Source organism: Cucurbita moschata, unplaced genomic scaffold (genome assembly GCF_002738365.1).
Source record: "Cucurbita moschata cultivar Rifu unplaced genomic scaffold, Cmos_1.0 Cmo_Scf00004, whole genome shotgun sequence".
Classification (NCBI taxonomy): Eukaryota; Viridiplantae; Streptophyta; class Magnoliopsida; order Cucurbitales; family Cucurbitaceae; genus Cucurbita; species Cucurbita moschata.
Genome location: NW_019268520.1, coordinates 6,927,472 through 6,943,332, shown reverse-complemented (window position 1 = coordinate 6,943,332; position 15,861 = coordinate 6,927,472). Strand labels below are relative to the sequence as shown.

Below are 15,861 nucleotides of genomic sequence, written 5' to 3'. Positions count from 1 at the left end.
TTTTTTTTTTTTTTTTTTTTTTTTTTTTTTTTTTTTTTTTTTTTTTTTTTTTTTTCTCTTCATTTTAATACTTTGAGGAGTATATCATTGACGAGTTAAGTGGTGCACACGTTTGTGTTATTGGTGCACCATAACGTTGCTATGAAACATGTATTCTACTCTTTTTTTTAGTTTTTAATAAATATTTTACCGAATTTTGATACCTTCCTCAAAATTTCTTCAATAATCCTTTTAATAATCTTTTAGGTAAGAACGTTAAAATATATAGAATTTAAGAGGAAATACTTAAAAATATAGAGTACATTGAACCTAATATTAGAATACATAATTACTTAAACTTTATAGAGGTGTTTAAAAAAAATTATGAAATAAAAAAAGAAAGATAACATACCATTTCAATATTATATAACAGATATTGAGACCATTTTTATATTACCAAAGTTGATCATGTAATGTGTAATTTTTTTTTTCTTTTAGCCAAAGTGTATTATAAAGTTCTTTGAAAAGTTGCCTAAATTCAAGTTGTCCAACACAAACGATTATCTCATTTTATTATATTGTAGCGATAAAATATATATATATATATATGTCCAACATAAACGATTATCTCATTTTATTATATTGTAGCGATAAAATATATATATGTGTGTGTGGTGTAATGACAAAATATTTATACTATCAATTTTTTTTTTTATCGATATAAATAATAAATCTTCTTATAATTCTTTTTTATTTATTTATTTCTTTTTGTTCAAAAACGTTTTGTGTTTTCAAATAAAATCAATAATTTTATTCATTCAAACAAAAAAAGATAGGGTATCAGGAAATAAAATAACTGATTGAAATAAAGTAAAAGAGGTATAGGATGAAATAAAATAAAAGAGGTTTTGAAGTTATTAATATCTCATTAATATATTTATTTTACTCACTAAATAAATATATTAATTAACCTTGAAAGGCGGATGATTTGATATACTAAACTTAAAAAATCAAAATCAATAGTCCTAATTAAATGTAATTAATAAATTATTATATTATTTTCCAAAAACAGGCATTAAAGATATTTTTGTTATTTATTTGAAACAAGTCTTAAAAGAAACTAAATTGTTAACACAATAAATAATAAAAAGAAAAAGAAAAAATAGACAGGTAAATACAAAATATGGTAGTGGGTGTGGGGCCATGAGTATTGCAAAGAGGGACACGCATCACAACCAAAACCCTAGATCGTCATTGGAAATGAAATCTTATATAAGAAATGAAAGTGCGGCCTCACCTCACCGATTGTAACCCTAAATCCTTCTCCACTTTCCTTGCTTACTCCCTTGTGTCCTCTATCAACCTTCGCACTTTTATCTTAATTTCTCATTCTTTCCTCAGCCGTTTTCAATCCGTCGGACTGTTTTTTTCTTCGCCGGCGTAGATGATGTCCGACGAGGAAAGGGAGGAGAAGGAGCTCGATCTTACTTCTCCTGAAGTAGTCACCAAATACAAAAGCGCCGCTGAGATTGCCAACAGTAACACTCCATCCCCTCTCTCTCTATCTCACATTTTAGTTTAAATTTGGTTAATCGAGCCCTGTTTTTGCTGATGTTTATACTGAAAATTGGTGTATTCTATGTGGAAACGTGTGTTTTAAGTTATCAAATGGATGTTTATGCAGAGGCATTGCAGTTGGTGATATCCGAATGCAAACCAAAAGCAAAGATTGTTGACGTTTGCGAGAAAGGGGATTCATTCATTAGAGAGTAAGAGTTTAGTTTTATTAAAGTTGGAAGGATCTGTTTACTTTTTGATCGCGCTTGTTCAAGTCAATTCAATGCTTTTGATTGTTCTTCAATGTCATCCGGCTGAGCGTTTTATCAACTGCCTAATTTAATGGGGTCTTCTCTCTGTGTTTTTTGTTTCTCTCTTGTTGGGCATAGGCAAACTGGCAATGTGTACAAAAATGCCAAGAAGAAGATTGAAAGAGGTGTTGCCTTTCCAACTTGCATTTCTGTTAACAACACTGTATGTCACTTCTCACCCCTTTCATCCGACGCGACAGTGTTGGAAGAGGGCGATATAGTTAAGATGTAAGCTGTACTAATGTATTTGGGTAACTCAGTTACACTAATGATGGAATTATAAAACCATGGTGGAATTTTGTCTTAATGCAGTGACTTAGGTTGTCATATTGACGGGTTTATTGCTGTGGTCGCTCATACTCATGTGCTCCAAGAAGGTCCCGTTACAGGAAGAGCTGCTGATGTTATTGCAGCTGCTAACACTGCAGCCGAAGTTGCGTTGAGGCTCGTGAGGCCTGGAAAAAAGGTAACCTGTTATGCTGTTGAGCTATAAATTTTAATTCGTTTGGACTCAATGTAAAATTTTTGAGTCTATCGGTCAATCTAAATCATGATATTTTTTAAAAGTATGTTGTGAATATCTGGATATTTAAATTCTACTAAATGAATGTTGATTTTTCTGTTTATTTGAAAGGCAACTTTGCCGAGGTAATCAGTTGTTTCTTTTGATTTCCTCTTTTCCCTGTTGCCTACATGAACTATGGCCATATTTGGAGTAACACTAGGTAGGCATGTTATCCATAGTCAAACCTATTATGTCCAATATTGGCCCAAATCATTTTACCTGTGGTTTTATCATAGTTTTTCTATGCCAAATTCCTTTTTACAACCATTTTAGTGTATATATACGGAATATGGAGGTGCCTAAAACAAATTAATTTTTAGTAAATAAATGTACACCTCAGTGAGCTTAGAACACTTTTTCCTACATTGCCTTTGTGCGGCAACATGGTCTCTACTTGATGATAACTACCGTGGCTATGGATTGCATCCAGTGAAGCCTTTTCATGTCATAGTTACACTGATAGAGAATCATGGTCTTGACGTGGTTTTTTACAAGGTTTAGGAACCTAGGAAATTTTTTCCCCATGTTTTCTTGATAAAAACAATTCCATTTGTTACTAGAACATTTTTTTCCTACATTGTCTTTGTATAACACATGGTCTCTACTTGATGATAACTACAATGGCTATGGATTGTATCCAATGAAGCCTTTTCATGTCATAGTTACACTGATAGAGTATCATGGACTTGAGGTGACTGTGTTTCAAGGCTTAGGATCCTGTGGTTCCTCTCCTGTTTTGTTGCTTTGAAATATTCCGTCTGTTAGAATTATTTAGTCTACACTGCTTCTGCGTGGCAACATGGTCTCTACTTGATGATAACTACAATGGCTACGGATTGCATCCGATGAAGCCTTTTCATGTCATAGTTACACTGATAGAGTATCGTGGACTTAAAGTGACTTTGTTTCCAGTTTTAGGATCCTGGGGTTCCTCTCCTGTTTTCTTGTTTTGAAAAATTTTGTTTATTAGAATTCTTTATTCTACATTGCCTCTACGTGGCAACATGGTCTCTACTTGATGATAACTACAATGGCTATGGATTGCATCCAATGAAGCCTTTTCATGTCATAGTTACACTGATAGAGTATCATGGACTTTCATTGGTTTGATTTCAATGTTTAGGAACTTGGGATAAACAAAATTTTGAGTGCTGTTTAAATGTTGTTTTCTCATTTATTTCCAAGTATTGCCAATTAGATAACCACGTGTGTGGCCTTTTGAAAAGAGCAACTTCTTTTCTATTTCTTTTTTTCACTCTTTTGATAAAACTTCATTTTACAGAACAAGGATGTTACAGAAGCAATTCAAAAGGTTGCTGCATCTTATGACTGCAAAATCGTCGAAGGTGTTCTTAGCCATCAGCTGAAGCAGTTTGTGATTGATGGGAACAAGGTTGTATTGAGCGTTGCCAATCCTGAGACGAGGGTTGATGAAGCAGAATTTGAGGAGAACGAGGTGTACTCAATAGATATAGTTACAAGCACAGGAGAAGGAAAGCCCAAGTTGTTGGATGAGAAGCAGACAACTATTTATAAAAGAGCTGTGGACAGGAACTATCATTTAAAGATGAAAGCCTCTAGATTTATTTTCAGTGAAATAACTCAGAGGTTTCCTATAATGCCTTTCTCAGCAAGGTTCGTTATGCTTGTCATATGGCCACTGTCAATATTTTTGTTTCTGCACCTCTATTATTGTGTGTTAATTCATATAATCTCATAATTGCTGCAGGGCTTTGGAAGAGAAAAGGGCTCGGCTTGGATTGGTGGAATGTGTTAACCATGATCTTTTGCAGCCATACCCTGTTCTTCATGAGAAGCCTGGTGAGACTGATTATGTTTGAGTTCCCTTTTGGCCTAAGCATTTCAGTTCTTTTTTTGCTGCATAGCTAAAGTCATTGTGTGTATATCAGGTGATTACGTTGCTCATATCAAATTCACCGTTTTGCTGATGCCTAATGGATCCGATCGAGTCACATCTCATCCCCTGCAGGATCTGCAGCCTACAAAAACAATTGAGGATCCTGAAATCAAGGCATGGTTGGCATTGGGCACAAAGACAAAGAAAAAGGGTGGCGGAAAGAAGAAGAAAGGTTAGCTATCAGACAGACCACAAACATTTTTTTTGCCATCGACATAATGTTTTCCGATGTCCTGTTTTGGTTTTGAAAAAATAATAGGTTGGTCTGACAATACTTTTCCAATCACCACTCTTTACCAACAACCAACGGACATGTTTCGGATAATATTTGATTTGATCTTCTGAACATTTACTCCGTTGTTGGCAGGTAAGAAGGGAGACAAAACAGAGGACCCTAAAGATGCTGATGAGCCTATGGATGCCACAGGCAATGGTGGTGCCTCCCAAGAATGAGCACCCAAAAACCACACTCTAAAAAAGAAGTAAGAGGACAAAACAGGAAATCCCCCCTCGCTTTTTCTTTCTTGAAATTTGGCTTTACCTCGTTTGTACACAATGAGCAGGTGATGGTTGCCAGATTTAAAGTGGTGAAACGTTCTTTATTGGGTATTATTATTAATGAATCCAACTTCTCTTTTGTATGGTTGACATACTTGGATTTTGATAGTCGGTGAGATGTGCGACTGAATCACCCTAATTTATTTTGTTTACTCTTTTTATCTTTTCATTCGTTCCTGCTGCCCTTAAACCTTGTTTCTTTTTACCATCTTTTATTATATCTTTATTTTTGTATGTTGTGTGTTAATATGTGAATGCTCAGAGGAAAATCGGTGTCGATATAATTTCTTCTATATAAAATTATAGAAATTTTAAAATTTTGTTTAGTGGAATTAAAAATTCTCTCGGTTAACATTTATACACGCTTTCTTAAGTTAATTATAATTGTATGTTTTTATGTCGATGGTTTTAGTCGATGTTTTCAAATTCATAAAACGATAGGCTTGGACTTGGTAGTTGTGCATTTCAGCTTTAGGTGTTCATAAAAATCGTAAAACTTTTCCAAAAGAAATTCGTCAGAAAGGTTCTCTTACGGAAAATTAGAGTGTCAAAAAGGTTTCTTTTCTCATCCAAATGGCTAAAAGGCATGCTCTGCGTCATGATCGGACGCAAGTTTCTTGAAATACCAAAATTGGCAATGCTTTGATTCATGACGTGCTTAAAAGTCCCACATAGAGACAAGATAAGGCTGTAAACAGGTTACACAGTCAGAGGAAGTAAGGCAGAAATTGGTTTATCCTGGCCGGCTTCAAACACAGGCACAGCTGACCAAGTTCCAGGAACAGATCTAAAATTTTACCGTCACAATTATTCATTACATAGACAAGATAAAGCTGTAAACAGTACTACTACTAGTTAATGGAATCTGCGACTGTTATGAGCAAAGAGCAAACGGATTTGAAAAGTTGGAATTGGATTTTTTACATAATGTCGCAATAAAACGTTCCACTCTGCCATTATTGGTTCTTGAAAGACTGCAAAAAGAAAATTCGAATAAGGCGTGAGGATATATATGTCTATGCTGTTCAAAATAAGAAAGATCTAAGCTGTAAGAAGAATCTCACATCAAAATTTTTGGAGAGATCTTTCACTTGTTCCGCAAGTTCTTGCTTCTTCTGAGCAGCTGCAAGACAATTCCAAGGTCTTGTTAGCATAAGTTAAATCAATGAAACAAAAACCTTAAAGTTGCTACCTTTGTTGGATATATCCTCGATCTGCTTTGATGTCCTCACAGCAAACCTTTGAAACGCACGGCTGCAAGCAAGGGAAAATGGGAAAACGTGACTTTTCAATTGTCACTGAGCTTGAACATCTTGGATTCAATCACAGAAATGCTGGGGGGAAAAGATTCCTAAATCGCCCAACTCTTAAAAGTATAATTGATTCAATCCTCTCCATAATCATTGCATGCCCACAATGTCAGCATTAGAGATTGTTCAAACGAGGGATAAGAGATAATCTTGGGGAAGACAGCAAGGAATGGCCGTTTCAGAGCAGAGACATTGTTCCAAAGGCCTAAATAACTACAGAGACAATCTTGGGGAACACAAAAGACTTCACACAGAATTTTGAACAGATCAATGAAATACATTCAGTATAAACAAAGGGGAAACTGGAAGACTCATCTAATTTAGAGTGAAAAAACAGAATTGTGAAAATAATTTATAAAAATCAAGTACAGAAATTGATCACAGTCTTCATTGAAAACAACGCTCCCCCGTCTTTTCGTAATATACACTTCATAGGAATTTAAGGACAATATAATTACAAGATTAAATTTACTTTGTCCTATATCGACACCCCGCTTCCTTTGCAAAAACCATCGTTCCCTCAAGCTTAATGGGTCTGGATAAAAGACTCCAAAGGTATTTTCACTAATAACTCCCTCCTAAATGATCTAGCTACACATTGTCCTATCCTTTACCACCACTTTTGAATGGGTTTGGAAAGACTAACCAAAGAATTGTTTTCAAAGCACAAAGCGACAAACCTCTTGTATCGATCTTTCATCCCATTTTAAATAAGTAATCTAACTGTTAGAACTTGTACAAACAACTGAACAAATATATTAAAAGATAAAATTTACTCTAACTCAACCACTTAAGTTCCGATTCCAGCATAGATTTAACAAACATAGATCAGACACCATCAATTCAATTGAGAAATAGAAAATGTACCTATAGCAAAAGTTTATCGAATCTCCCAAGCTGCACGTGCAACCATCAACCAGGCGCTAAGGCTAATAAATAAATTTGCTCTAACTCCAACCGCTTAATCTTGTTTAACAGACGTAGATCGTTGGACATGAATTTTATATAAAATTTCATATATGGAAGATTAATGGACCTCTAGCAAAATTTTCTCAGATTTCTTTATCGGCACACCCAACCATGAAGGCAGAAGATAAACATAAAAGAAAATTTGATTTTTTTTTTTTCTTTCGATAGAACGAGCCAAATAGGAACTAAAATCGGTCCCTCAGGCCAGAGAATGAAGCTCGTTATATATATCCTCATCGTCCAATTCAAATACGGGCACGAAAGAACAAAAAAAAAAAAAGTCCTCTAATGCAACAAAGTCGGATCATTCAATTACCTATTCGCAAGACTGTTGACGAGAACCTCATTCACGAGGTAAGAAACTACTCTGTGCATGAAATTTCCACCCGCCATGCTCGTTTCCAAGTATTCAGATAAATCAATAGCGATTCAGATGGCTGCTTGATGCGTATTCCTGAAACGGAAGAAGAAGTTTACAGAATCTGGTTTTATCTTCCTTCAAGGAATCAAAAGAAATCGGCGAAGACTATAAAAACTCGTAAAGAAGTATAGAAGAGATAAGCATAAGCAAAACCCTTCAATCAATGGAAAATAACGCAGACAAACGGAATTTCAACAAAGGAAAGTCGATCGAAACAGATGAAGTTAGGATATCTTTACCTAAATAATATCGTCGCGATGACAATGGTTCAATGCCCTAATTTCCCTCCAACGCAAGCCAACCCAGCCTCTTTACGCGGGAGCCAGACTTCTCGCCTCAATCTATAGTGTGTTGGTTGGAGAAGAACCCGATGCCTCTCTTAACCAGAATTCGATTCTTTATTTATTTATTTTGACAAAAATTCATTCACATCTCTAAAATTAGGTTTTTTTAATAAATTAAAACCTCAAATTAATTATTATATCGTTTAGAACTAACAGAAAAGCACCAAAATAAATTATTCTATAATTGTTCTTAAACAAATAAAAAAAATAATTGTGGAATTAGTGAAAAGACTAAAAATTGCATATAATATTATGTATATACGATAAAACTTATACATTTAACTATTTTAAAAATAAATCTTAATTGATGATTAAATTTTTTTTTTTTTTTTTTAATTTTGTTTTAGTTAAAGAAACGTTATAGATAAATTGCTTCAAAAGTTCTTTTAAGCCTTACAATTATTCAAAAGAGGTCGAAAAAATAATTTTACTTCTCCCACACAAAAACAGTCTCACACGTAAGTACTTCTTCCCCACATAAATACAATCTAGTCCCATCCATGAGAGATCTATAATTCAATTGCAGATTTGACATTCCATTTCAAATTAGGAGTTTTGTATGGCTACATTAAACCTTCCCATCAAATCTCCCTAAATTCAGGCATACCTACTAACTATGCATTGTCTTCCTAGTTGGGGTGAGTAAAGGGATGAGATTAGTTTCTGAGTGAGGTGAACCCAACTCCAATTTATTATTGTGGGAGTAAACGGTTAAAATACTTCCATTTAAATGGAACTTTCGTAGTTATCAAAGATGGAATGAGTTCCAAGTGAATATGATGGGGTATGGCAAAGCTCCATTTGTGAAGAAGTATTTTACTTTACCTTATCTAAGATGTAATTGATCTTACTCGGTTGAGACGAAAATTGTTATTGTAGGAATCAGAGAAGATAAAAGAAAATAGTTCATCCAAGTCTTAGTAGTACGACACCCAATTTGATGAGATCTTTTAAAGATAAAAAAAAAACACATTGTCTAGGGCTTTCAATTTTGTAACAATTCAATCTTTAAACTTTAGTATATAACAATTTAGTTCATAATACTTCTAAATTTATAACAAGGTAAAAACAATTTACTAATATTTATGATACAAACGTTCATTCTTCTATTCACAATAATCGGCTGAGAACATTTTGCTAAGACTATGTGCGCTACAGAGAACGACTTCCAAATGTCACTGCTGATTAGTTCATCTTTAAACTACTTAATAACTGATGTTTTTATTAATTTTAAATAGTTTATTCACACATTGTGATGAAGTACCCCGTAGACAGAATCCATAAGAAACTAATTAAATACACATTTTTATTCATAGATAATATCATTTGGTTACCTCCCCAGCCAGTGTGCAAAATTTCGCATCAGAAAATCTTGCAACTGTTGGTAGGCAGAAAACATATTAGAGACGGCTTCTTTTGGCTAGAGAAGCAGGCTTGAAACTGGCAACACCAGTGATTTCTCTGCCGGTTACCAAAGTGTTGATGTCGTAGGTTCCTTCGTACGTATAGATTGGTTCCAAATCGCAGAATGCCTGAAAAAAATAGTATTTTAGTTTCTAATTTATAAGCTTGAAAGATAACTAATTACGTATTATAGGACCATATTTTAAATCAGAAACCAAAATCATTTTCCGTCAATATATGACATAAACAAGAAAGTGAGTATTTGCAAACCTTTGCAACTAGAAAGTCAGATAAAATCCCATTGCCTCCAAGCAACTCACGTCCTAGAGCAACGGTTTCCCTAGCCCTCAGAGTGATCCATGCCTGATGCCAATATACGAAACAAATATTAATGAAAAGGGAGGCAATTAATTAATATTCATCAAGTTATTTTAGTTTAATCCTAAGCTCTAACCTTCCCCAAGCTAGCTTGACCTGGAGTCATCGTGCCCTTTTCATATAATTTACAAAGTCGCCAACCCATGAGGAACATTGCTTGAACATTTCCCAGCATGAGGACAAGTTTCTGTTGGTTAACTTGAAAAGCTGCTAATGGTGCTCCAAATTGTTCCCTCTCCTTCAAATATCTGGATTGCTTGGACATTAGAAATATAATGCCTAGATTTTGCAATTAATAGATCAATTAGAAGAAAAAGGGTAACAAAATGTTTGTTATGCCTACCTATGGCACATGTCATAAACGCCCATTGCTATGCCAATGGGCTGCCAGGCAACCATTACACGTGAAACCGCTAAAACCTGCCACATAGAGCACTAGTTATAACTATAGAACTAGTAAAAATGTTGATAAAAGAAACTAAATTCAAGAAGAGATATTTTTTCTTAACAGGCCAATGAATTGATTTTCAGATTTTCCATCACATCAGTGAACTTCAACATGTACTGTGAAAGTATTTGGCATACCAATCGTTCATACTTTTTGGTCACATTTCAAATCATACACGAGCATCCCCAAATCCCTTGGTGTCATATTTTGAGTATGAGAAAAAGAGAGATGAAATTTTTTATCAAACAAAAAGGTGGGAAACAGAGAAAAATCTGAAAGTATCCACTGAATCTTCGTTTACTTTATCGATCAAAATTAGAGGTCAGAATATGAAATGTCATGGAAGCCACTGACAATGAAATACCCCATTTTATCAAGAGAAATAAAGAGACGACAAATAAGCAGGTATGACTTTTTTTCTAAGACATGCATACAAGCTGAAATGTGCAACAAGACAAGAATAAGATGAACATTTAAAAAAAAAACTTACCTTATTTGTATCCTTGAATGAATTTACACCAGGTAACCTATCTTCGTCGGGCACAAAAACTTTATTCATCACAATGTCTCCATTTTGAACAATCCGCAAACCAATTTTATTTTCTATCTTTGTAACCATCAAACCAGGGGAATTTTTCTTGATTATAAATCTGGAAGGCCAAAATGAAAACCCAGAATCCATGGAAAAAAGTTATATGGGTAAAATTATTGCAAACGCAAGTGCAAAAAATCATATCATAAGTTGTGTTCTTCTTGTTGACACCTTTTGATTATTCTATTTTTTCTGAATAGTGCACACGTGCCAACTCAAGAAGCTAGAATCATTCAAATGATATGACCCAATGAACAACCAGTATAACACATTTTTGTGAGTAAATTTTGGATTTTTAGTTGCTCCTATATGGCGTTTTTCAGGCAGAGTCAGCGTGTGACATGTAACATGGGGAGGTGTGAGTGTAGCACGAATCTGCAGACATCTTAAGTACTAATGTACACATGAATGATGTGCAAACAGCTTACCAAGGGAGGGTGAAGAGAGGGCATCTTGGAAGTATTGTGGACATCACAGAGAATTTAAACTTTCATGAGTATCAGGGAGAGTACTCAGTTTGCTGTTTACAGAAATTAATTCTAAAAGATACGTTCTTACAAATGATATTGACTAGAGGGGAACACGCAATGCAAAAAGTTTCAGAAAAAAGTTGAGAAATGGGGAATCATCTGCATGTGTCATACATTTTTTTATGTAAATACTTGGCGATCACTGTAATAAATGATAGTGAGGAGAATTTATACCACCTTGCACTTACCCATTTATTTCATTCGTAATTGTATTCCTGGCAAAAATAACCAATAAATCAGCAAACGTACTGTTTCCTATCCAGCGTTTTTTCCCCTCTATTAACCAACCTCCTTCAACCTGGTTGTCTCAATGTCAAATAAATATAAAAAGTTAAAAACGTTTAACAATGCCAATTATTGGAAAGCCATTCCTACAGTAAAAAATGACAGACAAGAATGTAAAGAGCATGAAACCTTTGTTGCTGTTGTTCTTAAACCACTGGCATCACTTCCATTTTCAGGCTCAGTCAAAGCCTAGAAAAGGGGAAAAGAATTATTTAATTAACTGAAAATTAAGCATGCCCTATGAAATTGATATCAAGTTCAATAACAATTTCCTTACCCAACAAGCGATAGTGTCCAACTTTGCCAAGGAAGGTAAATATTTCTGCTTTTGCTCCTCCGATCCACATAGAGCTATTATTGAGGATTAATAAAAATTATATGAAATCTTGAACACTTAAGCACCCAACGTCTACTACCAAAAAAAAAAAAAAAAAAAAAGGACAATAACGTACAGTTCCAAGAGTATGATAACTGAGAGGTAATTCCAAATACTTACCTATAGTGAGCATTGCCAGGGATGAATGCACCAGAATGAAAGTGGAACAACTTGCATCAACTCTCGCAACTTCAGCAGTAGCAATAGCACTTCCAGTAATAGTCATACCAGGACACCCATAACCCTGATAGGCCCAAAAAAAACTCAGATATATTGAAACAATTTAACGTAGATTCAAGAGTTGAAACAGAAACAAAAAGCAGGTACCTTGATCGTACCACCAGCAATGCACAAGTCACCAAGCTTTGGGATAACGTGAAATGGAAACTCTGCCTTCTCCCAATACTGACAAGGTAAAACTTCCAGATCAACAGACTTTAAAATTGTAGTTTAAACAAGCAAAAGAGACATAGCATAGGCAAAACGGAACTTGACGGTGAATTAGCAGCCGATACAAAGGCCAACTTTTAGTACACAAACATGTTTATTTCCTTCAATGAAATATGTGGGAGAAAAATAGCACCTTTGTCATAATTGGAGCAATTTCTTTTTCCATGCACTGTCTCACTTTTTTTCTAAGAGCTTGCTCCTCAGGAGTCAATAGGTCGTTGAACTGATAGTAGTCCGAGACTGTAATCATACAAAAGCAAATTTCAAGAATGGGGAAATAAACAAACAAACGAACTGAAGGATGACATTGAACCAGTAAAAAAGTTGTTTCAACGCTTATGAGAGCAACTGACCCTATTACCCTTGGCTACTAGATCCCGAATGTGCAGTGACTGGGGATCTTTAAAAATACAAAAGCAAAAAATCTGAGTGCACAATTGTTAAAAAAAACTTTAACGAGCCGTGGTGAAGACAAGTATATGTTGGGAAGAAATGACTGGAGTTACACCAAATGTATATGCATGAGCTAAAGCCTAATAGAAATAAAGATGATAGTCGGAAATAGAACTAGAAGCAGTGGAGGTTAAGAATTCCAACCGGAAGGAGGAAAGACAGATGCAGCAGTTGCTTGAGGGAACGCAACAGAAACATCCAGGGCCGGTGAACCGAAGTAAGCACTTCTTGAATTCTTGTCCTTATCATCTGCAATAATTCGTCAATTTTACAGAAGAATAAGAGGCCTAATAATTCAAACATCGGAAACATAAAATAATTAAAGAACTCCCGACTGCACGCATAGAATTGAATGGAATTTGATGGTCAATTTGTTGGCAGAAGCATAATCACAATTAAAACAAAGCTCAAAAGCTCAACATGAAGTAAAGTGTTAATCGAGAATTTGTAGTAACCGGCAAAAATAAAATTAATAATTTTCCCCCCTTCTACAATAACTGATCAAACATATTCAACAAACTAATTTCCTTGGGGAAAATGCACAATCACATACGCACTACTATCAAAATCAGAGGATCTTGAGAAATTGGGAACCAATCAAGTAGATGAAATAGATTTTCATTCTAATGTACGAGTCCGCCATAACATGGCATCAGAGAAAACAAAATTAGCTACGACATGGATCAAGCATCAAACCAAATGTAAACAAAATTCTATACTAGAAATCATAAATTCTTAGAACAAACTCGTAAAAGATTCGAGGTCAACGAATCCACCTCACCTTCGCGATTCATCTTGGTGTCAACCGTCATGATCAAGTAGATAGAAGCAACGAAGCTGAAGTGAGCTTGAGAATTGTAACCAGCTTCGTATTTTATTAATCGGAGCACGACAACGGAGAAAAAGGAGAGCGATGGAGGTAACTAAGAACTTTCAAACCCGTGAGAAAATGGTGAAGCGGCGATCTGAACTGGTAAAAGAACACGAATGAACCATGTGCCCGCCTTCCTGCAGAAAGATAGGAGTTATAGGCACGCCATTCAAGGCTATCTATTAAGTTTTTTTTTTTTCTTCTTTTGTTATGTTCGTTCCGATTTAATGAAATTACGAAAAGTGATCAATGGCCTTAAATAATTTAATTAAAATAAAACGTAGTTATTCTTATAATATATATAGTTCAAATTTAATTTAATGAAGATTATTCACATTTTTTATTATCTAGAAATCATTCTTCCTTTAACAATATTCTTTTATTTTAGTTAATAATTGTGAAACTAGTTGATAATTTTTTCAATTATTATTTTAGAGCTTTGAATTGGGAGTTTTTCATTAATATATTGTATTTAGTTTTCAAACTATTTAAAGAACGGATAATCGATTGAATTATAGTTTCTAGAACATAAATTAAGTCAAATTTGAGTTAGAAGAGAAAATAAATAAATAAATAAATAAAAAAGATTTGAAGTATATCCAAAATGGTAAACATAAAAGGAGTTTTTAGAGAGTTTTGAAACCGCACGTCTTTTCATATACACTAGCAAATGTCAAGAATGTACTCGTGGCTATATATCTGCTGCAGATAATGGGGTATGTTTTGACGCTCATTAGAAGCTAATTTAATTTAATTTTTTCTGGCCATGATATGCTGGTAATTAGGTTTTGTTATATATAAGTTTTTTTTTTCTTTATTATTATTATTATTTTTGTAAAATTAGTATAATCTTTTAACAATATTTTTGTTAGAAAAACAGACCTTCTTTGTATTTTTACTTAAAAATTAAAATTATAAAATTCACAGTTAGTTCAATATATTTTTCATTCCGACATTTCTCACATGTTTGTTGCTGTATACGTTAATATGAAATCGCTAGAATTGATGGTTTATCTTTTTTATAATAAAAGAAACATTAGACTATGCGAGATGTTTGTCTATTAAATTTATAAATTAGATCACGCAAAATTGAAGTTTTATGTTTATTTATATTTAATAGGTAAACTATTTTTAAAAATTTTACTGACTTATTAACCTTTGTAACAAAAAAAAAAAAAATTGACAATTAAATATAGAGATTTAAATTTTATAGATATAAAAAATAGAATTTCAATATCTAAGAATATTTGAGTAGATAAAGAAAATTATAAAAAAAATATTTAAATTAACGATTAAGTTATTTTTATTTAAAAACTGTTATAAATTTGATTACTGCTATTTATGTTTATATAAAGGTTAATGGATGTTTTATGGTGACGTCAAACCCTCTAACTTACGCGGATATATCGAGGGACGAAGGAAAGAAAGGGAGGGACAAAAATAGTATTAATAGGTGGCGTTCCGCGCGCGAAAATTAAATACATCCAAGGAGAAGATACCGTAGAGAATCTTTGAAAGAGAGAGAGCAAGTTGAATGGCCCTTGACTTGAAATTCGGGAGTGAAAACCGATGAATTCACTTCTTCAGCTGTCATCGGAATGATCATTGATCGGATTCTATCTAGGAAGAAATCGTCGGAGTCAAGTTGATCGATCATGTTTGCCAAGCGATTGTTGCAGAAGGCCATTCTCCATTCTCAGGTATTGACTTCTACCTGGTTCTACTTCGACAAGAATTGCCGTATTCGAATTCATCAATAATGCACATGACCTAGGGTTTTAATTTCCTTGCTCAAAATTGATGAAATCTGAAATATGTTGCGGCGACGAATCTTCATCTTAATCTTAGCGTATGTTTCAATGCCCTGTCTATCTCGTGAAAAGGATCTTGAACAAGATATATTCCATTTGATCATGTAATCTGCAAATCTATAGAGGCGACAGTTTATCGCAACTTAGGGAACTAATCTTAGCTTATATTTTGTACGTCTTGGTTAAGTCACGAGCGAGGAACGGAAGATATTTTCGTTTCACCTTGGCACAAATTATAGGTAATACCGATCAATTAAGAAACGGAGGAGATATCGTTTTTTTTTTTTTTTTTTTTTTTTTTTTTTTTTTTTTTTTTTTTTTTTTTTTTTTT

The 15,861-nt window shown here is 34.0% G+C and overlaps 4 protein-coding genes across 6 annotated transcripts in view; 2 read left to right on the top strand and 2 right to left on the bottom strand.

The window, feature by feature from the left end:
* The first annotated feature begins 1,260 nt into the window (after positions 1-1,260).
* On the top strand, positions 1,261-5,057 carry LOC111441924 (ERBB-3 BINDING PROTEIN 1-like). The gene is made up of 8 exons (XM_023079116.1): positions 1,261-1,517; positions 1,664-1,748; positions 1,926-2,075; positions 2,160-2,313; positions 3,695-4,047; positions 4,142-4,233; positions 4,323-4,502; positions 4,698-5,057. Exons 1-8 carry the CDS (start codon positions 1,424-1,426, stop codon positions 4,781-4,783), a joined length of 1,194 nt encoding a protein of 397 aa, XP_022934884.1. The 5' UTR covers positions 1,261-1,423; the 3' UTR covers positions 4,784-5,057.
* A 444-nt stretch (positions 5,058-5,501) lies between these two features.
* Positions 5,502-7,983, bottom strand: LOC111442470. The gene is made up of 5 exons (XM_023079918.1): positions 7,828-7,983; positions 7,484-7,621; positions 6,081-6,142; positions 5,953-6,011; positions 5,502-5,862 (listed from the first exon to the last, which is right to left on the bottom strand). Exons 2-5 carry the CDS (start codon positions 7,558-7,560, stop codon positions 5,845-5,847), a joined length of 216 nt encoding a protein of 71 aa, XP_022935686.1. The 5' UTR covers positions 7,561-7,621; positions 7,828-7,983; the 3' UTR covers positions 5,502-5,844.
* Positions 7,984-9,124: 1,141 nt separating this feature from the next.
* On the bottom strand, positions 9,125-13,945 carry LOC111441670 (acyl-coenzyme A oxidase 4, peroxisomal). The gene is made up of 13 exons (XM_023078749.1): positions 13,630-13,945; positions 12,993-13,097; positions 12,529-12,635; positions 12,273-12,350; positions 12,066-12,189; positions 11,847-11,920; positions 11,699-11,758; positions 11,473-11,582; positions 10,653-10,812; positions 10,058-10,134; positions 9,791-9,962; positions 9,607-9,699; positions 9,125-9,464 (listed from the first exon to the last, which is right to left on the bottom strand). Exons 1-13 carry the CDS (start codon positions 13,658-13,660, stop codon positions 9,333-9,335), a joined length of 1,323 nt encoding a protein of 440 aa, XP_022934517.1. The 5' UTR covers positions 13,661-13,945; the 3' UTR covers positions 9,125-9,332.
* Positions 13,946-15,145: 1,200 nt separating this feature from the next.
* LOC111441669 overlaps positions 15,146-15,861 on the top strand; it is a 10,799-nt gene continuing 10,083 nt past the window's right edge. For 2 of the 3 annotated variants that reach the window (XM_023078746.1, XM_023078748.1), the window contains exon 1: positions 15,146-15,419. In XM_023078746.1, the coding sequence (XP_022934514.1) occupies positions 15,375-15,419 (45 nt within the window). In that variant the 5' untranslated portion in view covers positions 15,146-15,374. The remainder of the gene's footprint in view (positions 15,420-15,861) is intronic. The other variant, XM_023078747.1, reaches the window with a different exon arrangement.